At 46.8% G+C, this 25,054-nt stretch overlaps 8 protein-coding genes across 8 annotated transcripts; 3 read left to right on the forward strand and 5 right to left on the reverse strand.

Annotated features, from left to right (window-relative positions):
- Positions 1–1,941: 1,941 nt before the first annotated feature.
- GGS25DRAFT_305228 (Clavaminate synthase-like protein) lies at positions 1,942–4,015 on the reverse strand. The gene is made up of 5 exons (XM_049257682.1): positions 3,309–4,015; positions 2,994–3,224; positions 2,868–2,941; positions 2,633–2,802; positions 1,942–2,580 (listed from the first exon to the last, which is right to left on the reverse strand). The coding sequence occupies exons 1-5, from the start codon at positions 3,565–3,567 to the stop codon at positions 2,025–2,027; spliced, it is 1,290 nt and encodes a 429-aa protein (XP_049117261.1). The 5' UTR covers positions 3,568–4,015; the 3' UTR covers positions 1,942–2,024.
- A 2,014-nt stretch (positions 4,016–6,029) lies between these two features.
- On the forward strand, positions 6,030–8,942 carry GGS25DRAFT_522296 (uncharacterized protein; the record flags this gene model as incomplete). Its single annotated transcript, XM_049264205.1, has 7 exons — positions 6,030–7,148; positions 7,343–7,833; positions 7,891–7,981; positions 8,034–8,115; positions 8,174–8,496; positions 8,557–8,770; positions 8,842–8,942. 7 exons carry the CDS (start codon positions 6,030–6,032, stop codon positions 8,940–8,942), a joined length of 2,421 nt encoding a protein of 806 aa, XP_049117262.1.
- A 530-nt stretch (positions 8,943–9,472) lies between these two features.
- Positions 9,473–10,630, forward strand: GGS25DRAFT_493126 (uncharacterized protein). The gene has a single exon (XM_049261230.1). The coding sequence runs from the start codon at positions 9,779–9,781 to the stop codon at positions 10,394–10,396; it is 618 nt and encodes a 205-aa protein (XP_049117263.1). The 5' UTR covers positions 9,473–9,778; the 3' UTR covers positions 10,397–10,630.
- Positions 10,631–12,369, reverse strand: GGS25DRAFT_493128 (uncharacterized protein). The gene is made up of 3 exons (XM_049261231.1): positions 12,241–12,369; positions 11,657–11,894; positions 10,631–11,473 (listed from the first exon to the last, which is right to left on the reverse strand). Exons 2-3 carry the CDS (start codon positions 11,702–11,704, stop codon positions 11,099–11,101), a joined length of 423 nt encoding a protein of 140 aa, XP_049117264.1. The 5' UTR covers positions 11,705–11,894; positions 12,241–12,369; the 3' UTR covers positions 10,631–11,098.
- A 2,462-nt stretch (positions 12,370–14,831) lies between these two features.
- On the reverse strand, positions 14,832–16,005 carry GGS25DRAFT_305583 (uncharacterized protein). Its single transcript, XM_049257684.1, has 2 exons — positions 15,522–16,005; positions 14,832–15,463 (listed from the first exon to the last, which is right to left on the reverse strand). The coding sequence occupies exons 1-2, from the start codon at positions 15,862–15,864 to the stop codon at positions 15,156–15,158; spliced, it is 651 nt and encodes a 216-aa protein (XP_049117265.1). The 5' UTR covers positions 15,865–16,005; the 3' UTR covers positions 14,832–15,155.
- A 2,171-nt stretch (positions 16,006–18,176) lies between these two features.
- GGS25DRAFT_305539 (uncharacterized protein) lies at positions 18,177–19,126 on the reverse strand. Its single transcript, XM_049257683.1, has one exon. The coding sequence runs from the start codon at positions 19,036–19,038 to the stop codon at positions 18,553–18,555; it is 486 nt and encodes a 161-aa protein (XP_049117266.1). The 5' UTR covers positions 19,039–19,126; the 3' UTR covers positions 18,177–18,552.
- Positions 19,127–21,779: 2,653 nt separating this feature from the next.
- GGS25DRAFT_532013 (DUF89-domain-containing protein) lies at positions 21,780–23,929 on the forward strand (the record flags this gene model as incomplete). Its single annotated transcript, XM_049265555.1, has 6 exons — positions 21,780–21,801; positions 21,855–21,925; positions 21,977–22,107; positions 22,185–22,301; positions 22,374–23,229; positions 23,298–23,929. 6 exons carry the CDS (start codon positions 21,780–21,782, stop codon positions 23,526–23,528), a joined length of 1,428 nt encoding a protein of 475 aa, XP_049117267.1. The 3' UTR covers positions 23,529–23,929.
- Positions 23,916–24,563, reverse strand: GGS25DRAFT_522303 (uncharacterized protein; the record flags this gene model as incomplete). The annotated part of the gene is made up of 2 exons (XM_049264206.1): positions 23,916–24,290; positions 24,408–24,563. 2 exons carry the CDS (start codon positions 24,561–24,563, stop codon positions 23,916–23,918), a joined length of 531 nt encoding a protein of 176 aa, XP_049117268.1.
- Positions 24,564–25,054: the final 491 nt, after the last annotated feature.

A 25,054-nucleotide genomic window follows, 5' to 3' on the forward strand; every position in this document is an offset into this window, starting at 1 on the left:
CCAAATCCCTAGTTAATAACCTTGAAGTCTACTGTCTACCTACTTAGTACTTACATACCTCCCTACCTAGTACGTAGTAATATCTACTCTAATTCACGGAATACTAATGTAAGTAAAGTAAGGTTCTGACCGAACATACGTACATAATAGTTAGTAGGTTAGATGATTATCAGGTACGGCGCTTGTGTAATTCTCTGTCGTGCTCTAGCAAGCCCAAAAGCTGCCCAGTAGGTCATTTATGATTTGTGTATGGCCCCAGCCAACTAGCTTATCAAACATTTCTTGGGTCAACCGTATTACATTCGGTCAGATCGGCCTTGGATTGGCTAGTGGGACTTCTTAGCTGTCTTGTGTCTAGTCTAGGCAATGAACAACACGAGTTTATGGTGATCTTCCGCAAGTTGCAATTCCCCTTTATCCACCTTGCATGATCGTCGACTTTGCTTTACATAGTAATTGACAAATTGACAGGTAGCCGGGTAATGAATGATTCTCATAGGTACTACTCCGTACGTGCACAGCCTACGACAAACAACCTTGAGATTCCTTCAACGCAACAGCGCAATTACTCTACCTTTATCCACTCTAGTTCTGTTGGCAATGGGCATTTCTAGCATACAAGGTACATAACTGTGTAGCCTACTTCTACTCTTCATAGTTAGTTGTGGTGCTCTATTTCGTCACATTTCTTTGAATGTATCAGAGTGCCCCCCATAAACTACGCATAGTTCGCCTTCGCAAGGCCAAGCCAACCAAGCCTTAGATTTTGTTTGAGATAATATTGGCGCGGCGTTTGCATACATATCTGATACTGGCACTGACACTTGTCAAGCCTTTCCTCCACGTTACTAAGAAAGCCAAAAAAAAAAATCATTTGTTCAAGCGCCTTGGTGGGATGTGTAGGTGGATTAATTTAGACAAAGGAAAAGAAAAGAGAAAGATAAAAAAAAAAAGCCAAGCTTAAAAGAGAGACGTTTGAATTGATCTTACCCAGTTCTTAGCCATGCCATACCTATGCAAACAAAATCCGGCCATCCGTCCTGTCAACTACGGCCGTGTCCCGAATCCGCGTTGTAGTCATGCTTCGTCACATCCCGTTCGGCTCTACTCGGATCTATTCGGATGAGATTGTCATTAAGATTGTGGAACGGCTGCCGATCATTAATGTCCATTCTCCGCGCCACTGGCGTAGGAACTTGTTAAGGTGTTCCATCAGGTATCAGAAAACACCGTGTTGTGGGCCACAACACCTATCATTCATGCTTCATGTTAATCCTCCAACAAGGTCTTGAAAATTGTGATCAGTTTCGGTGATTTCCGTCCAGTAGATTTGCATACCTTTACAATGCGTAAATACTTGATTTTCTCCAGTAATGACATAGAAAGCATTAGATTAATTATAATTCCTCTAAAGTGTAAGTTGCGCATGTCTTGATATCTACCTTAGGGAAGTATGTGGTGGCGTAGGTACCTACTCCTTAATACCTACTGTAGGTTCTTAGGTGATCAATGAGATAAGAGACAATTATCATGGATAGAATAACTAATTGTGAAGGTGGAACTGTCTTCTTTTCTGTCACTTGTTACATTTTAGACAGCCATGATAACTATTAGTTATGCTAATGTTCCCTTATCAATCGTCAGGAACCTGTATGAATAGGTGGCGCTTTGTTGTTTCAACTTGGCTCTCCATTTCTACAAATCGGGAATACAAAAGTTCTTCTGCTCGAAATAGTTGCCGAGTTATAGCTCTGCTAATGTCGCTTATTTGTGTATTATAGAAGCCAGAATCCCCCTTATACACAAGCATAAGCACGACCTAAACACTCTACGCCGTACTAAGTCGCTATCCAAGAGGCAATAGTTAATGGGATCATCAAGCCCATGCGTCAGCATCACCTAACTTAAGTAATCTGAGAAACTAAGGGGTAGATGTCACGACCGAGGGAATACGCTGACATGTCTATAAGGAGTTCATCTATAAGAATTTCTAGACCAAAACACTCACACCTCAGAACCTTAACCTAAGCGGCCTCGTCGGACTCTGGACTTATATCATTGATCTCGTACTGAGTAGTAACCTCGTCGTCGTCTGAATCACCCTCGGCCACAAATGCCGCCGTGCCGTTCGAGTACTTGCTTTCCATGTATTCAGGCATTGGCACAATAGGATAATACCTCCTAACCACCTTCTTAGCTCCGTCTCCAAATGAGGCATCCCATGGCATTTTCATGCTGGGGGGGATCGCCCACCCTAGCCGTGTATTTCGAAGCCAAAGTCTAACTAAATGTCTGGAGCAATAGCCGTCTTTGTATGACTCGCGGGCGTGTAGGAGTCCTAGGTTATTGATAAATACAAGGTCCCCGACCTGAGTCTCTAGTCGTATCTGATGCTTCTGAGCTGTCGCCTGGAGTACCGCGAGGGCATCCTTCTGTCTAGGTGTCATGTGTGGAATCGAACTGTTGTAGTCCTTAGGGTGTGGCCCAATGCGAGCAGGATCCATCGAAATTAATAGATTATCGGCATGGAACTTTAGAAGAGGGCATAAAACGTATCGTGGCTTTTTTCGCGAGTTGCTACTGAGAAGAGTATTAGTTAAACAGTAACCCTCCAATGATTAACTTCGCCTACGTTTGAATTGGCCAGTCGTGTTTGGCTAGAGTATGTAAAACCCAGGGGCTTGACTGTATCAATTCATTGTAAATGGCGGCCATAGATGCCACGCAGGTACGCCCGCCTGCATCAGCCAGGCCACGGACTTGGAGGGATAGGACCTCGCATCCCATGTCATTATGAAAGGGCTATATACCTACAGTCAGCTTGGGATAGGTACTTCTTCTCTCTTCTGATGGGGTTCTGTGCTTACCAAACTATCACTGGTATGAATTCCGTGGCGTTTTTCCTTAGATATAGTCCACATCTTAGCCTCGGTGACGTGTGCTTTCGTTTACGTTAGCAAGAGATGGAAATGAATGAATTATTGGTAACCTACAGAGCATGTCACCCTTAGAGCTCTGTAAACCTCTTTGATCGCCAACATAACTAGCAAGAGCAAGGAAGAGAACTATATTGTCTTCGATGGTATAGTCTTTCGAATTCAGCCCACGAATAATGCATACTCCTGTGCCACGATGAACTTCGAGGGCACATTGTTCGAGTCGATTCCGAAGGTTTCGAAGGGGAAAATGTTCCCGAGTTGCCTCGACCCCATCTAATTCAAGTTCTACATAATTGTAAGCCAGGAATACTGGGAATACTGGGAATACTGTGACTAGCAGGAGTATTTAGTATTACTAAGAAAACGTACTGTGGAAGAATTGTAAGCCTTCCCCTATTTCGGTTACATCCGACGCAGTGAGCTCGAGGACACGAAGCTGCATCTTATCAGCTTCATGTCCAGACCAGTTCATTGGACCATCAATAAAGTTGGGATACCCCGGGGGTGGCCGAGGAATGCTGCTTTGCTGCCGGGATAAGATATCCGCGGCAAGATCATGCTTTTCGCGCATCCATGGCTGCAGGCAGACAAGGCTCTCAGAAACGGATGTAAGTATGTGAGCTGTCATTTTAAAGACTCGTTTCCAGGAGTCTGGACGAGATAGATTCCCTGGAAGGGGAGAAGCCTCTCCATCTCAGAGACTTATAACGACTACTACATGGTTGCTGTTCTCAGCACTTCGACAACGACTCATTGAACCATGGCACAATTTCTATGTACGCTTCAACCCATCCATTATTGGCTCGTATCAGTCCTTATTTTATTGAAAGACTCATAGCGGTGGACTTGGTCGATGAGAAGAATCATCGCGTTGACCTTGCAGAAGGACTGCTTGATGGGTCTAGCAATACTGAATGCCAACGAGGCGCCGAACGATGTGGTCACACACAGGGTTCGGGAAATCTTTGTGTGGTCTCATCCGGCTGTACATCCGGCTGTATTGCCTTAAAGAAGCTGCATCGTTGTATAGAGAGACTACCGTTCCTTCGAGAATTAGCATGGCTATCGCGGCGGACAATGAGATGGGGGGGTATGGTGAAGGCCAGCAACAGAACGGACGAGAGTGAAATGGCATGCCAGAAATACAAGCACAAAGCTACCTACCTGTCTACCTCCCTACTAGGTAGTTGATGTCCCGTCCGATCTGCACTGGAACCGTTGAATGTCTATTTTCATTGTTGTACTTACGACGAATATTGTAATACTAAAATAACGCCCGAGCCGCGATGAGTGCGGGCTTTACGGGGCGGATCTAACCTACCCACATTGGAAAGGAAAGGAATAGGATCGTCTATCACATCGTACAAATTCTTTCTGCTGAAGTCTGGTTGCCACTCCCCCCATGAGATGTTTAGACCCGAAGGCGGGCTTTTCCCACACCACCTCCCCCACAAGTCCTTGAAAGCATTGTGCCTGACGTAGCACCGGAATGCCGGAATCAAGTTCCCTGCTGTGAGGCAAGAACTGAGATGGCATAGAGATCTCCCGTAGATGCTCAATCTGATTGACATAGAACCACTCGGGAATGATTCCAAGGGAAGCATTTAGCAGGTTCATTGTTTCCATTGGTGCTGGCTTATCCCCCTGCGTGGATCTCGTATGAGGCTATCATGGCATGGGATTCGTCCCTTCGACCGGTGAGCGAGTTCGGCTCAGCTCGCATATCGCGACTCGATTTTCAGGGTCGCGTAGCCTCGGCACAAAGAGACGCGCGAATTATATAAGAAAAATCCAAAGAAAAAAAAGAGCGGCAGATATATTTCTGACTGGGCTGATGACAGAATTATCTATTTAATTACTTATACAAAATTACCAACTCCAGCTTGAGCTTTACTAGGCATATTTATATTTAAATCTTGCCTCGCGGACCACCATATCGTAATATAGCTCGTGGGGTTAGACCAGGCTGTAGGATGGTGTCATGTTGACAACAGCCCTCGCCATTCACACTCCATAATACAGCAATGCATGCTTCATCACGGCCCATACAAGCAGAAAATAAGGCTTCGAATTTCTTACTCCGACTTGCTTCTGAGGATGAGGCGTACATACCTAACCTTGGTACATATGTATGTAGGCCACTCACCCAGTTCAGCCCGCCCACCCGTGTTACTACCAAGTATTTTGTATAGGTATGTAGGTACTAGGTAGGCACATGTATGTATGTAAGGTACATACATAGGTAGCTTATGCGCCCATGTTGGGGGCGCGATGTACAACATATGTAAGTATGTATATAATGATGTAAGAAACATGATAATCTTGAAGTAATTTACTTACTAAGGTAGTTACAAGTAGAAGACCGCGCCTTGAGACCGGGATTGGATTATATGTATGTGGCTTGACGCTTTGCTTTTGTTGTGTCCTCGGTGTGGTGCTAGGTATTCGGCAGACTGCCCAATCTGAGGGAGAGAGAGAGAAGAGGGGTTAGGTTAATGTAAGTCAGGTAATAGGTCAGGTAGCATGTCAGGTAGCAGGTCAGGTTGTATGTTAGGTAGTAGTATACCTATGCCATACACTGTGTATCTTGCCAACGCCTTGCTGAGATCATCATCGTCCAACCTCAAGCCATCGCGGAATGACCTCCGATAAAGCTCTTTCCACCTAGGTAGGTAAGGATCCTAGGACTGTCAAAACGTAACGGTTTGATCCGGCGAGGGATCTTAAGAAAATGTGCCAAACACATTGTGCACCACCCTTTCTGCAAAGAAAATAAGCTGACGAAAGCGGAGCTTGTATGTACATACTACTATGTATGTATTACGAAACCAACAAATACCTAGTATTGGTTCTACTACACAATTATTTCACCGGTTTCAAATTGAGAAGACCAATTGCCCCCCCCTGCGCCACTGTCAATGACCGGCGAGAGGTGTGACAACAAGGCAAAGGACCGACAAACCGGCAGTTTGAATGCACAACACACGGTCGGACGCGTCCAGGAACAGGGACAGGAACACTGCGTCCCTGTCAGACAAGAGTGTGGCATCAGGCCATTGCCAGAGAGAGACACAAAGAGGGATAACGGCAATGACGAATGAAACTGACGTCGTCGCTTTACATCCTGGTCACATATCTGTGAAGACCCCTTCGACTCCCCTTGCCAGGGATAGGCCATCTGACCATGCATCACGGCAGCCGAGAAAGGGGCATCGGACCGTGTCCTTTTCTTCCTCTACTCCTCCCTCTCGAATCAGGAAACACAATAACCCTAAAGCCTCCCGGCCTAAAGTGTCGTCGAAGTTGTCATCGTCATTGACTCAGCCTCGACAAAAAAGACAAGGCACAGCTACCGAAGTCGCTACTGTGAGCTCTACCATCCCCGGCTTGTTAGAAGGAGAACCCGCCGTATTTAGGGACCAGATCCCCAGCACTGGGGTAGACTATACCTTTGTACCGGATTACGGTGGGGAGCTGGTTGTGCCAGGTACAAACCCCGAACCCAGAGACCACTATACCCTGTCTCCTCCCCTTCCACTGGGACCGGACGTGTACAACAGGCCTTTCGATAATCCGGCTCCGTCAACCTTTGGCAACTTGTCATGGTCGTCGTTCCACTCACCAGACCCCTATCTGCCACCCTATGGATACACACTGAACAATCATCTGTTCAATTACCCAGATAGGGCATATGGTCCCCATCATTTGACTACCCCATTCAACTTTGCAAGCACGCCAAATATGTTCCTTCCACGCGGGATAATCCCCCTCCCAGAAAGAACACGACGACGCACTGAGCCGAGTCCTGGTTTTTCGGTGGGGCCAGAGGAAGAAGACATTCGACAAAACTGGTGCGTCGTGGATAAGGGGGACGCCACCCTTAGCCACTATGCTGACGACGACAACGATGACGATGGTGACGATTACGACGATGACGACGATGACGACGATGACGATGATGACGACGACGACGACGACGATGATGATGACGAAGGTGAGAATAACGACAACGACTCTGAGCAACTCTCCGAAGACTCGGATGGTGATATTCGTGCCCTTCACCAAGTTGATTCATGGGAACACATTCCCCGCGGAATAGATGAAGCCATAGGCGAGGAACACGGTTCGCTATCGCAGCTTGGGAAGCGGTCTCGGTCTCGGTTAAACGCGGAGGACCGCGAGGCGACGGGGAAAACCCGGAAAATGAAGGTACGCCCTTTGTGCTTCTCCTCAATGTCCCCCTTACCTTCCGCTCTGGTGTCTCACGTAACGGCGGCCACCTTCGCTATCCGCTAACTTATCGCGGGCCTGTATTCGATGTCGTATGCAAAAGATAAGAGTAGGTTGACGAAAAAGCCGTATACGATAGCTCGTCGGCGTCACCTTGCTTACCCTCTTCCCAGTGTCGCCCAGCTCTCGAAGATCCTGAGGGGAAAATCTGCTTAACATGCCGTGGGATTAATCCGGATTCGAAAAAGGTCATCCATAGGGTTCAATGTGTCCGGTATAAGCTCGCCGAAATAGTCCTCTTCCGCCAGGGCGGCCTGAATCTGACGAAGAGGTGGGAGGGGGTCAAGATGAAAGACCTCGGGCCGCGGGATTGGGTGGAAGAAAAGCTGCGCACGATAAAGCTTGTTCTTTCCTGTCAAAAGAAGCCATTTGAGTTGATCGTGCGGAAGTTTAGACCCATCGACGGGGATATCAACCAAAAACATTGGATCGATTCGAAAGGGAACAAACAGACGATCGAACTTGAACCGTTTGCCCTCGCGAGTATCTGGAAGACCGCTTCAGCTTACGTATCATACGTTTTCAATTATGCAAACGAGGCACTAGATGAGTACAGTGAGAATCCAAACGTGGATCCCATAGTGCGAGCAACGTACAAGGCTGCGTGAGTAAGATGCTACCCCTATGCATAAGTTGTCTCGTATGAACAGCCTCTGTCGAGGATTGGTATCTGGCTATCTGGTCAGCGAGCCTTTGCAAAAGCTAATTCGAGAATTCGCTCCTCTAGCTTGGAATACGCAAATAGACTTCGAGTAAGTCAGTGATTTCGCTCGATGTGCTTTTTGCTAAACAGTGGCCGCCTAGACACAACCGTGCCAACCAATGGGAGACGATGTAAACCCCGCCTACTTCCTCGTCCAGTTGTTTAGCTTGTGGTTTGCCACCAGTGAGTAGTTCCGTCATCTTTGCCATACCATATCGGAATAGTTGACCTGTGCAAATAGGAAACACTCTTGGATCAGCATACATCGATATAGAAGGCGAAGAGGGAGAGACACTTGACATGTACCCAGTCAAAGACCATGAGAGTCCTTACTATGGAATAATACCAGTACCACGGATGATACCGGCGCAGTTTGACTCACTAGGACACGAGAAGCTGCTCGCACCGCTGAGAAAATATGTGCTTGAGGGACTCTGGAAGATGATGTCAAGCAAGAATCCGCAACACTTTTTTACTGTATATCTCACAGTGTTTGTCTTGCTTCACGAGGTCTCGGCTACTTCAGCCGATAGGCATCGTCGTGCCAAAGACAACAAGTACGAAGTGAGTGAGAGCCAGGCTAGGTATATTGCGATGGCCTGACTGACCCGGCTGAATGCGTAGCACCAGAGATATGACCTTGCATCGTTTGTTGAGTACCTTCAAGAAGGAGCTAACATTGTCCTCCACCATTGGCATTATTACAAACGGGATATGGATACTATTAGAGCGAACATGTTGACGGCGTCTGAGGATAAGAAGAAGGTTATCTGGGGAGAACTCGAGCCCCACGAGGCACGTCTCATTGCCCAAACGCGCGAGGAATGTAGGATCAGAGGTGAGTAGGGGTTTTACGACAATTCTCCGAAGTTACCTGATAATGTAACGGAAGCTGACTGGCGACTGTAGCTGAAAGCATGCAGTCCAGCTATCATTGGGAAGATGATCTGTACTTTGTGTCGCAGATGTTTACGGAATGCTGGGAACCGAAACCAACATTCAGCCGATGATACTCTTGTATACACTCATCTGCCGACATCTATAGGTCCTAGGTACCTAACGAGTAGGCATATAGTACCCATCTATGAAGTGACTATATAATGGTTATACACCAGGGATAGTCTGGGGGATGAAAAGGGGGGAATTTGTTGCTGCTTTGCTAAATATTATAATGATGTGCTGAAGGCATCAAAGCTGACGAATGGATAGTAAGACTGAACGATGAAGTTATGAGTAGTAAGATAGTTTAGTAGTATTGTGTTTTCATGTTGGTTTGTAGTATCTATCCTAGGTTAGATATTTATGACTAAAAAAATGAATTCATACACACTTCTATTGTGATAGGGGGTTGAAGAGTGGAGGATGGATGATGAAACTTGAACAATGAAGATAGTTAACTCTAGAGGAACTTATGTAAATGGGTACCTATGTAGGTCATGTATGTAGGTATGCGGCTATGCATTTAACAGATACTACTAGCTATTTAGATGAATATATTCAATGTTCCTCCATAGTCGTACTTTGTACTTTCAACATTGAAGTTGACAGGTGTCGCATATCAAATCATCTGCCAGTGCATGTAACTAACCGTTAAGTGTTTTATCTAACTTTATTGCTGATAACGTTGAATTCAATGTTTGTATAGCATTGACATCCATACATGTACTTCCATCATTGAAATTAACAAGTACATACGTAGCAGTAATTCTTCACCATTAACAAACGATCCATCCAAAAAAGAAAGAGGAACAAAACGACAACGCCATTCGATTCGATTAATTCAATTCATATCTACCTCCTCAACCCTAACATTCATACCGTCTTCACACTTGTCAACATCGTCACAATGTCTCCCGAACTTGACCTCGAAACTTTTACTATGCTGCCCTTGCAGATAGATCCTCAGAGCAAAGCGCTATCAACCACCACGAATTCCCGCGCCCTACAGGCTGAGCTAGCTGCGATCAATGCGTTGCATCGCTCGCTCCTTACCCTCGAGACTCCCAACCAGGTGCCACCTCCCCCCTTGCCCGTCAACCCGAAGCGCTCCGCCAACGTCACCAAACTGCGCGACAGCGGCAACGCCGAATACCGCAAGGGAAAACATGCCGACGCCGTCAAATTTTATAGTCTGGGACTGCAAATGGCTATGACCCGTCCCCTGTGGGAGCCACAGCAGCTCGTTCGCGAAGAGGTAGCTGCTCTCTACGCCAATCGCGCCCAGGCGCACATGGCCTTGCAGAACTGGGCTGAGGGCGCTACTGATGCCGAGGCCAGTGTCGAGGCCAAGCGTGTCGGCAACTCTAAGGCCTGGTGGAGACGTGGGAAGTGCCTGATGGAGATGAGCCGGCTGGCTGAGGCGAAGGAGTGGGTTAGCAAAGGTTTGGAGATGGAGGGTGACGAGGCTGAGTTGGCTGCTCTGTTGAGGGATATCAACGCAAGCTTGGCGGCAAAGAGTTCATAAAATATCCATCGGTGCGCTTGTGTCGCTTGATTAAATGCCCCCATCCCTGGCTATGCAGGAGGTACCTACACACATAACACATATTTGCATGGCGTCTAGGGAGTTGGCTGGTAAGCCATTGGTATGCATGGTAGACTGTCGTCCGGGTTCTTCTAGCTGGCTGGCTATATACTTGGGCATCAAGGCCCAATTATAGGTCGATTTGAGTAAATTGCCTGTGGAAATGACGAAACATCAATATTTATGTAACTATCTGCCTTGTCTCGTTCGTACATGTGCCCCCCCTACTCTTCCATCCTGCCGATATCTACACCTTCACGTAATACTGCCCAATATTCGACTTGTGGAAACTCCAAGGTATTGCTTGGCGACCTGAGCGCTTCGAAAAGTATCCCACGTTCCACATCCAAACCAATAGGCCAGAGCGTGTTCCTCAGAATAATCTCGAGGCTCACACACTGCCAAGGGGATCGATAGAGGCTGGGTTGTCCAGCTTCCCAAACTTCATTTCTCAAGCCCACCTGGGTACACATTCATACACACCACTGGCCGCGTATTAGGAAAAGAGGCGAAATAAGAAAGAGGGACAGCCGACTCCCCCATTTGCAGCTGCCCCACGTATGGTATCATCCTCTAGTCTCTCTAGTCATCTACTTGCTCTCATTTGTATTCGTTCTTCGCACAATAGTTTCCCTCGCAAACCTATTGTTCTTTTTCGGGGTCTTCCTTGTGGATGCCCAGCTTTTCGGGGTTTTGCTTCTCAGGGTCCTGCTTTTCGGCATCTCCCTTCTCGGATTCGCTCCTATTTCGAGGCCTCATGACGGCATCCTGGCTACTCATGCGGCGGTCGAGAGCACGGTCGAGCTTGGCTCCGAGGGCAAGTTTGTTCAAATTGCCCGCCTTTTCTTCAGAAAGGATGACACGCTGCTGCGATAGGGCTTTGTTCTCCATGCGATCGAGTCCTGATTCAATATCGCGAATTTCCGCCTGCGCCGAGTCCGTCGTTCGCACGGTCGCTGCTAGCGAGGGCGCGGTACTGTATGTGCTGTAACGCACGGAGCTGCGGGGAGAACCGATCTGGTGTGAAGAGTAGAGGTCAGCGGCTTGAGCTCCAAGGGAATTCATGATCGCGAATAATGGTGAAGTTGGAAGACGCGAAAATACGCGAATAATACGGGTCTCGGAATAGATTACTCTGACAAAAGAAACGAATGATTAAATAGGTTAGTTGGTTAAAAGAAATAAAATACTTAAACATACAGTAGATGGTGCCATGATTGGGCGAGACGAGTCCAAAGAAGTAGGCATTGTTTCGTATTTTTAAAAATTCTTCGGGCTCAAAATATAGCCAAAATATGCTTCCTGAGATGCAAAGCTTGATGAGTATCTGACGAGATTCTGTGACAATTTTGACGACAGCCGCTGGTAGGAATAGTCGTCAGAGTAGTAGTGGTGAGTGGATCGAGGCGCGAAACGGCGCTATGCAAGGATGGCAGGCCTGGAGTTATTTGTATGTATCAATGTTATGTATGTAGATATCTGATACCTTAGGGTACTATTATGCTAGGTAGGTATGTAATATGTATGTATGTATGTATGTATGTATGTTTGCTAATAGCTAGGTAGTGGGTATGTACTGTGTCGCTTATGTTGAGATGGGTATCACTTTAATCAATTGTAAACAGAACAAGGCAGGCTGGTATGTAGTGGTGGTGATATTGTGCGGGTGACGTACGGAGGAGGTGAGAAGGTGAGAAAAGTTACAGTAATAACTAGTAGGTGGATGAGAGGAAATAAAGATAGAAAGTGTGGAATAGGGGTTCATGAAGAAATGGAATACATACATGTAGGTAGGTAAGTATACATCAATATACATCCCTCTACCTGCCTCAGCTGGGTGCTGCTTTTTGGGAACGTGAGAACGTGGGAAGGGTAGTAATTGTACTACATACATACAAAGAAGCTGCAGATAAATCACAGCGTGACAGCCAACGATCGTTAGAACTATGCAGGCTAGAGTATTTAGTACATAGCCAGGTAACTGATAGGTACAGTATGTATACATATGTACATATTGTAACCTCAATAATGCTAATGTTACCTACATATGTTCTGGTACTCTCATTGATAACATATGTAACTACTATGTAGTGTATACCTACATAAAATATCAATGTTACCTATTTATTTTGGAGATGAAGCATTCGGAATTTCAGATTTCAGACGTAACTACATGTATTATGTATTGTACCATTCAAGACTTCAAGTTACTAGTTACATACATCTCCATACCTCCACAGTACATACATAACTAATTACTTCATAGTTACCTACTGCGTAGTACATAACTACTAGGTTAGTATTTCAAGTACTTGCATGAATGTTCGTGGTCAGCTAAAAGATATGGCGCATGTGGCCCAACTAGAATAAGTTAGTATGGCACGCAGCGCACGTTGCCTACCTGGATAGAAGAGCCTAGTTACTCCGTAATATTATATACCCCTAATACATGGATGGCATGGAAATGCATTACTTACATGCATACAGACAGATGTATCACTCATAGCCATGTGGCAATGCTTGAAAAGAGAGCTCGGACACCTCCCCGGTCTCCAATTATATTAATACCTTCCCACTTGACCTTCAAGTAGACCAAGGTAGGCTGGTAAGTTGGGCAGTCAACAGGGCAGGATGCCATCAAGTCTCCCTTGAATCCTTGATAACCAGATAAGTTGAGCTCAGATCCCGCTGATCATGCAACGCCAACAACTTTCTGCCATGAGCAACCCGGACTTCGTTCGCACAAAAACGGGCATGATTGTATGTGAATCATCTTGTATGCCTGTAGGTTGCAGTAGGGAACAGGCGAAAGATTGATCGGTCGGTCCATCGTGCTCGTATCTACGCCGTACAAGGTTTATCCCCTCTTAAACCCCGTCGTCTAATATTTACATATGTATTTACTATTTACCTACATAGTAGTATCTAATGATAGTACCCTAGAATCCTAGATAGGTAGTGTTTTCGCAAAAGTCATCACCTGGCCCGTTGATACGCTAATAAGTCATAGCCGTCGATCCGCCATTCTACTATGCATACTATGAAAGTAGTGAAAGCCTAAAAAGTAGTGACTGAATAGTTTGAACTGGCACTTCCGGCCGAGCGTTCATGATGTGATGCTACCGAAGTTGTAGTACATGTATTATGCATTATAGTTACTAGTGTAGGTATGTATGTAGCATTTGCATTTTTATTGTATGTATATGACAAGGAACTTGAAGGAAGAAGGTCACATACTATCACACATGCAGAGTCTGCTATCACAGCCGAGACGGCTCTTAAGCCCGCCAACTAGACGTAAAGAATAGGTACCTAAGCACCTCATCACAACTGGGAGGGTTCGAATCAGTAACATTTACAAAATGTATGGTCCAGGGGTCCCTGTCCAACTCGACCTATCTGGCTCCTTTCGTCAGATCTGCATGCTGAGCACGTGGCAGTAAGGTAAGCTAAGTGTGACCCTAGGGTACCACCGGCTCATGGATGGCACGGATGGTTATTAGTTATCTGTGTCTTACTAGGCTAAGGCACAGCAATCTCCCTGGAGTCTTGCCTAGGTATTGTACAATACAATACAATACAATACAATACCTATTACCTAGTACCTACCTAAGGAGGTACAGAGCAGGTACCTACAGTCATTCCGGCCGCCACGAGACTCGGATCGGACCCCCGTGCGGGCACGCAACCGATGATAGATAGTTAGACGGAGACGCATTACCTGACTGTATTCACATCCTTAGGAAACGGGATACCTATGCTCCTATAACTTACCTATATGGTCCCCTAGAGTAAGCGCGGCAAGGCATCTACTCATTGGATATAAGGTACTGGCTTGGTAAGTCATCTGCATCACCACATCAATTGCGTGTGCCGTGTAAGGCAACGAACTATTGTTCTTGTCGTTGATGTCGTGCGAGGGATCACCCAGGTCACTTGCGATAGCCATGAGTTTCATCTCGCTTCGTCCTGTCAATTCTGAACTAGTCACAGCTTGCAGCCGAAACTTATGATCTACTCTGCGACAGGCCAAGAGGACGAGCAACCTCATGCTACCTAGGGCTAATCTTTGATCGAGAACGAAGGTGGGCTCGGTACCAAGTCTGCACACAACATGAATTCCGCGGCTGGGCTAAAAGTCTCTTCGATATTCTAGTTCTCTCTTGAGCCTTGACTTTACGAAACTCGGGCATGATATCACTAAGCTGTCCCGGGAATTTGGAAAATGGAGTGGTGAAACGTATTGGGTATTTCTTAAAAGTGAGGTTTCACTGAAAAGAAATTACATTTTCCATGATGCCTTCGTCGAAATGAATTCTATCATCGGCGCGTAGCTTGGGAACGGGTATCTTTAAACATGAATCGAATCATGAAAGAAGTCGGGGCACCGACAGCTCGGCCTCACTGGCAGATTCGAGCGTTATACCTGATGTCTCACAAAGTCTTCTAACCTACGCATATGCGCTGTGGACCAGACCATGCTTCTATAAGAGTGCTTTTATGGACTGCTTTTTCGTCGGTAACTGACTACTATACCGAAAGAATGTGGCCTGTTGTCAAACCGACAGCCAGTAGGTAAAAAACGCGTTGCGGCCTTCTCTCTGCCAATATGGATGCCCGCATCTGCCATCTCTTTTAATCTTTACTGCCTTTTCCCAGAACACACTTGGGGTGATTACCCAACCCATATGGAAACAACTCAATAATGAATGCGGCCCTTGTGTGATTTCTTCTTCCCATTTTGCATCTTCGGCTTCTTTGAGTACTCCATATTTGGGTCGTGGCTGGACCGGCGGGATCCTCGAGAGCTTGGTGTTGCCGTTGAGGGCGAAGTAAGCTGATCACCTTCTTCCGGGACGGTAGGGCAGCTATCGTTATTTTGGCTGAAGTCGTACGCTGCCCCTCGCCTATGTGCGGAGCCTCGTGTGGTGCTGTGAGCCTTACGACCGGTTTTCCCTTTTCGAATGTCCGCGAACGATATCTCCGGACTCGTGTTCCTCGGCGTAGCTAGGAATTTTATCAGAAGGACTATTCGGGTGCGAACGAAGATAGAGCCCGTACTCACTCGACGGACTGCATGAGCTGCAGCATCCATGCCCACATGACACTTCCATATCTTCGACATTCCCCGTAAGCGGGTTCCAATCCATCCTCCGACACAATGCGGTGCACCACCCCTGGGTATTTGGGCCCTGCCCGCAGACGCAGCAGTTCCAGCTCCCCATCAAAGCCTTGAAGTTGCAGGTCTGCAGGGGACAGTCGACGTTGGTTGGTTGCGGCGTCGAGTAGATCGGGTTCGAGCAGGGTGTCTCATACCCCGTGTCCAAGTCGAACATGGCTTCCGGACAGTACAGCCATTTGACCGACGTGTGTGAGCAGGGGTGGTAGTGAGGGTGTCCGTGGCACATTCTCGTCGATTCGAAATAGCAGGATCTAGATATAGCGGCGAGAAAGGCTCTGGTACAGGTGTTTCGGCAGAGGATAAGAGCCGGCACGGCGTGGGCCTCGAGTTCTCGGACGCCATAAACCTTTTATATATGCTTAACTGTACCGATGAGAAACCTACCTATTTCTCCGACAGCAACGTCGGCACTAGCAGCGTGATTCAGGCTGCGCGAAGGGGTTGTCTCTCGCGCACAAGTTCCAGCCTCGATCATCCTTGTGTCGACAAGGAATGGGGAAAAGACACATCACTCTCGTCTGATGCACCACAGGCAGCACACACCAGCGCTGCAGCACATTGCGAGAAAGAAATTTCGGGGGTAAGGATCAGCAAGCTTCCTCCTTCGTATTGGTAGGCGTATCCCGTCGGCACAGGAGGGATGGGTAGTGCGCTGGGTGCAATACAGATCTTTGTCTCGGGTAGCAGTGTGGATTAGTGCGACTACGACGCCGCCAACAACCCAATCGCGATATTCCTTCTCCTGCTGGGTCAGTCCGTCCATACTAGCACCTTCTTTGCACATTTGGGCAGCTTCACTATTGGTTACCTGACGCCCTTCTGCATCATGTACAACACCGTATATTGCCGAGCAAGGGCCTGCATAGGTAGGCGTAGGTAGGCGTTAGATCTTGCAAAGATTCAGGCGGTCAAATGCGTTGCTTTTCACAATTGAGACCCGGAGCATACTCTGCCTAGGTACTTGACGCCTCGTACGGTTCCATGATCGACCGGTAACCAGGTAGCTGGGCTGCTTAAGGAGCATTGCTTTTTGGACCGCCTCGTCTGCAAATCTTTCCAATCAGCCCCTTTCCGGAAACTCCTTGCCGTTTTAGTTCTCTCTTGGAGCCTACATTCTCATGTTCTCATGGAAAAGCCCCTATACTTTACGAGGATACTCTCGTTCATAACTCCGATTCATATCCCCCTTTCTTGTTATTAATGAACACCCCCTCCGGAAGAAAGAAATAAGCTCACGCCCCCAGAGGACTTATTCGAACCACCTGCCTATTCCGTCCAATGTGTATGCCTAGTATAATGATGTCTCACCTGGGATGTCCATCAAGCCCGCCACATTTGATCATATTCTACACACCGTTCCAATGCAAATTTTCGAAGCTAATCTATGACCACAGCCACCTTCGCATACGATGACTGCCTTCCTGCATGAAGGCGGAATGTCGTGGCTTGAAGCAGCACATGCAAAATGAAAAAAAAAAGAATTCTAGAGTAGGTAGCGGAGCCTGTCGGCCCCTTTGATGGTAATTATACCACGTCGTAGGCTTCCTCTCGATCAAGCCTCGCTAGCTGCTTCACACGTGTCGCAGCAAATATGTCCGCAACGATATTCCTGCCTGTCGATAATCATAACGCATCCACAACGGCCTAGCATGCGCGTGTTAGAGTCTGGACAGCCTCACTTCGAAGACCTTGGAGAGGCTAACAGACCTTGATCATTCCACTCCTTTCCACACCAACAACAATTCCAATAGCCCCCCCGTTCTTCAAATGGGCAGTTTACCAATGGGCATGTAACTTGTACCCCGAACTCTGGTGGAGGTGGCCAGGGCACAGCGTTTCGAATGACCCTGTTGCAAGTTCTCCGCTCCCTGTGCGACTGTCGAGACGGCGGAGGAGCGTCGGAACAGTAAAGGGTTCGGGTGACGACGTGCTCGCACCGGAGAGTATATGCCGTCTCGGTGCACATGATGCGTATGCGATGCCTGGTTAAGGATATGTACGACAGTGGATAGAAGGGAAGGCGGGCGAGCGGGCGATGGAATACGTCTGGAGATTAGAGATACTGTCGATACTTGCTCGTAGCTTCCGTCGCTGCCTAGGTAGTTGCTCGAGTGGTCGACGACATGGGCGATACTTATCTTCTTGGATCCCATATGCGACATCCGAGATTCTACATTGTGTACAACGAAAAGTGCCTACCTTGGTAATGTTTGTGCCCAAAGACTACGCAGATGACATTGGCAGACGTCGGCGATCAAAATCGAGCTGGATAGCTACGAACATGGAAGTATTGACCTGAAGCCCACGTGTGAAGGGGGTAAAAGTGCTCATATTTTGATATACTCGCCTGCTGTACTCGAATCACGTCCCGATGCTCCGGTCCACAAGGCGGGAGGTCGAGAGACCTGCGCAAAGCAACCATCCGTGCGGCACTAAAACCCATGAGGACTTGGGCTATACTTACGCAAGATGATGTAGGATCGCCCGGAAAGCCACATTGGTGTGGAGATAGATTACTTCTAGAAAAGCAAAAGCATTGTTCGCAGAATTTTCCTCACCGGGCCTGACTATCAAAAACTGTCATACATAGTCCTTGGTTCCCACGTGGCGAAGTCGCCGACCTCATAAAGCAAACCCAATAATGGAACCAATATGGCTTAACTCAGCTTCGCAAGATCAATACCGGTCTCACTTCTACGGTAGCACTATGACTCTTATCCAAATCCAAATTCGATTTCGTCTTTCCCTAGTAGACAAGCAGCGTTTCCCATCAGGGGTACATTAGGAAAGGAACGAGATTTAACATATCCATATAGTAAAGGGTATGGTACATTGCATAGGTACGAGGCATTACTGCCAAATCATCAGCACCACACATCTCCATCCACACACTATTTCTCATCCTCCTTCGTTTCTACATCTGATCTGGGCGGCATTCCTGGCAAATCGCATGATAACAAAGAGAGTCGGGGATCTTCTTCATCGGTCGTATGCACCACCTAAGTGTATTCCCTCCGCGATTACACTGACAACAAGTCCAGCTCCCGCCAAGATCCTCCAGTCTACATCCCCCAGAGCTGCACTTGTGTGAAACGAGGCACCCTCCCGTCGCGCAAGGGCTGTTGTAGTCTACGCCTTCGACAGGGCTATACTCGGGCGCGTAAGTGAGCCCCTCGCACGGCTGCTGGATCCATTGTTCTCCATGCTCGGTAACTCCGGTATTGACGGAACTCGGTGGATTCGCGCTGGAAATATCGGGTATAGCGTTGGGGCAGAATGAGTAATGCACCGCGTACTCAACGTCTCGGGTGCAAGGGGCTAGGTGATGGTAGTGAAGGTAATAATACGTGCACATGTTTGCTGGATGGAGATGTTGTAATAGCTGGGGGGATTGTCGCATTCGTTCGGCTGTATGTGATTGACAAAAGGCTAACCTGAAGGCTATGCTATGATCTTCTCTGCCATGATCTTAGTGATAGCCTTATACTCATTTGGTCGAGGTTTCCCTGGAGAGTGACGATGGAGTTGGTGATATTTTGTATAGGTAGGATCTCATAGAGGAAGCACCATAGGAATTTATAGGACAACCATTCTACACCGTTCGGAACTTAGTCGACCGTATATCAACTGACGAACAAAGTGTTCCCGCAACAGCTGCGCTGCCGGTGTACCCATTATGGACTCTTTCGGGGAAGCACCAGACCTCCTCCTATTTACAATGAGACGGTCGAGAACAAAATCATTCCATGGGGCGATATTCTCACGATACACCTCAGAAACTCGCTCGGCGAGCCGAGAAGTAGAAACTTGTCCGACTTGTCGGCCATATTTTCCCATTGCCTCTAGTCTCGGCGTGGCCTACACGTGGCGCCTCCATCCTCACAAGCCATACTTACATCGGCGCAATGCCTAAGACAAGATTGAGACATCGAAAGATCTTGCCTCGCTTTGTCATGAGGGCGTCAGCGGTGAAAATAAAGATGAAGATTCTATATCATTTGTTGTGGCTTAGGTAATCTTTTAAAGGAGATGTGCTTCTTCGGCACCTTTGACGACGGGGGAAGTAGACCCGGTTCGTAGAATCAGGTTCTAGATGGTTCGGGAAAGGAATCGGTCTCAGGAAGCGAATGGGCTGACGAAAGCATGACCCTGATAAAGCGAATTCCCGTTTACATCAAGATGAAGAAAAATTGAATGGTTTGGAGAATGGGGGTTTCGGTGTGTTACTACTGTCTTGCTTCATTTACATAGTCGACGTGTGATGGCACTTGAACCTCCGTACTTAAGTACCTTCTCACCTTCCTCCTTACCTACCTGGAGGCTCGGGAAAGACAAAATGACAAATAAAAACCCTTAACGAGTTGGAGCATTCATCTATTCTAGTTTTTAACAGTTCCGATCCTATACTACGAGTAGGCAGATATGCCACGTAGAAGCAGCATGAAACTGGACATATTAGACATAATAACGAACACGAACCCTTCATCCGGGATAACACACCACCGTGAGACACGACGGCGTCTCGCCGGCGTATATTTCATCTGGCTGTCACACTTTAATATATATCATAAACACATACTCGGGTGGTTACGTTTGATAAATATTGTATCGAACAGTCTAGGTAATCAAGAAGCGGCCTTTTCTTCCAACAGATCCTAGTAACTGATGCTCTGCCTTGTTGACGATATAAAAGACAATTCTTCTCGACAGGGGCATGGGGGCTGAGCTAAAATAAATGCATACTACCTATCTGTTAACGATCCCTCTTGCCGAATCGCAGCGCCTATAATGTTTTGGGCGAACTTATCATAGTTGGACAGATTCCCTCAGCTCGGGATCCCCTTCCCTGGCCAAAAGGAAAAGGAGATATATAGAGGGGTGATGCTTTTATATACTAGGACTGGGATAAAAGCCACTGGCAATTTCGAGTCTTATAACCTTGTATCTAGATCGAATGTTAAGGAAACAAGCATATCTCGAACAGCAAAGATGTACTCAAGTGTGAAGAGGGCTTTAGCTAGATTGAACATTTACATCCTTGCTGTCCGGAGGGTGTTGACAATGTAAATAAAAGGCAAGTGACCCAGAAAGATGACGGTGTGAAAATTCTGCGAAGAAGGCCGTCTTTTACTCTATAATAATTCTAGCCATTACTCAGGGGGTAGAGATTTAAGAACCAATACCCATTTAGCAGTCATTAACATGCCCACACGCTGTCTCCTTTTCATACCATTTTACTCACTGGATAGTAGTAGATAATCATGATCTCGTTAGACGTGACATGTATGTGCCGTAACGTACCTAGGCTAAGGTACATATAAGACATGCATGATTCTCGTTCTATCACCTCTTATGACTAGCACTCAAGATTGACAACACCAGTCTGCTATGACTTCAAACTCAATCGAAAGCCTCGAGGCTCGACTCCATAACGGAGCCCAATATTGTACATAGGTACCTATGTAGTTAACTACATATGTAGCCAATACGTACTACATGTAATTTTATGCTTACCTACCTACCTAGTACTTATTGAGACTCTTGAGAGCACTCCACGACTTTCAGTATGTAGACTGACTGGGACCGTATAGGGTGTATTGCAAAGTTCTCAGGTGATACTGTCCAATATAATATGGATGGTAAGACGCATGTATTGTACAAGAATTGCCTAGGTTAGGTGCCTATGTAGGTAGTATAGGTACTATGTAGTTGTCTTTCGTAACATTGAATGACTCGATACACACAAATATTTGATATTATAATATAATATATATTGTATAAATAGATTACACATCTACTATGGATAGTACGATTACTAGTATTGTAAATACATACCATAGTTACCTACATAGTAGTACCATTGTGGGCCTGTGGTAGCTCCCGGGACCCATATCGGAGCTACCCCTCCAGGAATGCCCCGCCATACCTAGTACATACATAGTAGTATTATAGTACATACTACGTAAATAGGTACTATGATTTTTTTATGTATTGCGCCGTGTAAAAGTACTAACCTACAGAGTATACTATCTTTATTATTATTGGGAGAAGTAATAAACGTTGAATACTACATACGATTAGAATATATCTTCGACTTTGTCTCAGCATTTTAAAAAAAGCTTCAGCATAACGTCAACATCAATGGAGCTTGACACCAAGACTCGTAAGTAATCCTAGGGGGGGTCGTTTGCAATAACTGATTCCCAAGCTGAATAGCTCCGTATTTAACGAGCGATAAATCGTCCTTCGCATACGTGTCTGCTCGGGATCGATGGCCCGTTATCATTGTTAGTCCTTTGCCATATCTCTTCTACACCTGCTGACTTTCTGGCATCAAGACCCAAGCAATTGACGACTTATATCGGTCCGTGTCTGAGTGCGATAGCCGTGAAAAGCAGGATGATGGGAAGAAGATAATAGAAGAACTGGCGCGGCTTAAATATGAAGTCCAACACGACCGAAAGCTTACGTATGTCGCCATCTGCTTATCCTCTACCGTGTTTGTCACAAGACGGCGGTAGGAGCCTTACGTTGATGGATATTTAGACCAATAAAAGATGACGGAGGCGTCGATGTAGCCATTTACAACAGTGAATTGGAACAGTTGGGAACTCCCAGCTGGTTCAACATTCCCTGGCTGTATTGTGAATGCTATCTTTACAGGTATGTTTTTCAACTACCAGATTCACATCTTTGATGCTTTTAAGATACGTCATTTGACTGACCGACAAAAAGGCGCCTTCATACTTCCTTCAGCCTTTCTACGCACTGGAAGAACTATGATGTCTTCTCGCGGCAGAAGATCAAGACTTTCCGATCGTCTCGGCCAGCAGTCCTCGAGCTTGCTGCTCGATATAGAGATCTGGTTACCCAGATGGGGCATGATAAGGGCAAGGCGGACATAGACCACGACGAAGCCCAGAAGATCTTGTTCCTCGAAATGTGTGAGATATGCTTGTGGGGGAACGCTACTGACTTATCCCTCCTAACAAGTCTCACCTACGAGGACATCCAGAAATTACAAGGATCCGAAGCCAGGAAGGCTTCAGAGAAAAATATCTTGGTAAATGACTTGGAAGCTGTGTATGACGTGCTGAGAAAGGCCAAGCACGCTGGAAAGAAGGAGCGTCGCGTGGATATCGTGCTCGATAATGCCGGGTTTGAGTTATATGTCGATCTCATCCTTGCCGGTTATTTATTATCGTCTGGTCTCGCCACGGTCGTAGTTCTCCATCCCAAATCCATCCCTTGGTTCGTATCCGACGTCCTTCCAGCAGACTTCGCAGCTCTTCTGAGTGCGCTAGCTGATCCGAAGCGATTTTACGAAACACCATCCGACGATGATAAACTGCAGGACAAAACTCCATCACCATTATCTGACAAAGACGTTGTGGACATGAGTTTTCTCTTCCAAGAGTGGGCACATATGCACGCCGAGGGCCAACTTATTATGAGATCCAACCGTTTCTGGACGCATCCAGGCAGCTATTGGAGATTGCCGTCCGTGGAACCAGATTTGTATGAAGACTTAAAGACTAGCGAGGTGGTCATTTTTAAAGGCGACTTGAACTACCGGAAGCTAACCGGCGATGTAAGTCTATTTACTATGCCTTGTATACCTTTTACCGTTTTATCTTCCACATGTGCTAACAAGAATAGGCCGCATGGGATCCTTCGACGCCATTTACAGAAGCCATTGGGCCTCTTGGCCCAAATTCTGGTGTCAATGTCCTCGCTCTTCGAACGTGCAAAGCGGATGTAGTTGTCGGGCTTAAGTTGGGACAGGACGAAGAGATCCGGGCTACAGAGGGCGGCGGAGGAGATAGTGGTGCTCGGAAGTGGGCGTGGAGTGGCAAGTGGGCTGTTGTGTCCTTTTCACAGGGCAAATAGGCACAATATATGTATGTGAAGATTTGGCACTTCGAATGTATGCGAACATAATCAGCAGAGTATGTCTCTACTGGCACACTAGTGGCCAAACCAACTGTGATGGATACCGAAAATGATATTTCAATACTGATGCCTGCATACCAATACCGACCCTCTGCTGTCTAGCCCCAACTAGCCACCAGTCCCGGGCCTATGCCACGGGTATCTATTTTGGAACCCAACGCCATCATACATAATTATTCTGGCATTGCTGACTGATATTACTGGAGCCGTCTGTGGACGCCAGCCCATTCACACCTAGAATCTGAGCTTCATCATCGCGATGGTACCCTTGCGGATCGCAAACCAGCCGGCCTCCATCACGATCCATACGACCTCGCCGGCGATCTAATCCTTGACTTCGGCCGCCTCGGCTTTGACGTCGAAACTGCCGCCATCATCGCCCTTCTTCCCTTGGAAGATGACCTGCTTATTGCCAGTGCTATTGGTCATAATCAATTGACCGTCACCATCGACGCTAAAGGGTAGCCTCTGGTACACCCAACGGCTGGCAAAGAACGAAGCAGCGGCCCAGGCCCAGAGCAGTAGGGCGATTGTGAACGTGACGAAGAGGGTGGGGACGAGAAAGAGTAATGCGATGCCGATCCAAAAGAGCGAAAATAGGATGGCGGAGATCAACGAGACGGCGATAGTAGTGGCGACAAAGCCTGCGAAGAAGAGGAGGGGCGCGAGGCACAGGGCCAACTGGAAAGCTAAGAAGGACTAATGGGTAGCAATAATCAGGTCAGACTATTTACATATTTAATCGCACCTATTTAGGTACCAGATAGACATGTAACTATGTATGTACATAGTATGCAGTAAGTAAGTAAAGCTTACAAGTAGAATGGGCCGTTCAGTTGACAAATCGTAAACTCGATCATAAGCCTTCTGTCGCGTGGGTGGGCTCACAACGCGGTCGACTTGGCGTTGGCCGTACGCGATTAAATCACTGGCCCTTGCTTTCGCGCTCGAGGAAAGGTCGTCAACAGCCATTGTGGATGTGATACAGTAATATTCAGACAGCCAGGAATTTATCTTTAACCTACGCTGTTGTCAAAAACTCGGCGAATCGGAGTAGGTTGATTGCTATGGATGAAGAAGACGCTTATGTAGATGAAGCTTAGAGATACAGAGCAGGATGAAATAACGATGGATGGATTGATAGTCTAGAACTTTGAGAGGCTACCTAGATAGATATGTTCAATTTCAAGAAATATAAATGGCACATGAGGTGTCAATCAGGGTAAGACTTGCCATTTACTACTTAGATGAAAATATGCATATCTAGATTGATTGGGTAGCAGTGGTAGTAAATATTATAGTCGCGCCTGCCTCATCATTACAATTTATTACTTCAACTGAATTGACATGGAATGACGTCTCACGGTCGTGGCTACTATTATGTATTATATTGTAGTTACGTCGTACTGTAAGTGCGACATGTGGACTTACTTATGTGCCTAGTAACTGCATTTTTACATTTA

The sequence above is a fragment of the Hypoxylon fragiforme genome, assembly GCF_022984875.1.
Source record: "Hypoxylon fragiforme strain CBS 206.31 chromosome Unknown GGS25scaffold_5, whole genome shotgun sequence".
NCBI lineage: Eukaryota > Fungi > Ascomycota > Sordariomycetes > Xylariales > Hypoxylaceae > Hypoxylon > Hypoxylon fragiforme.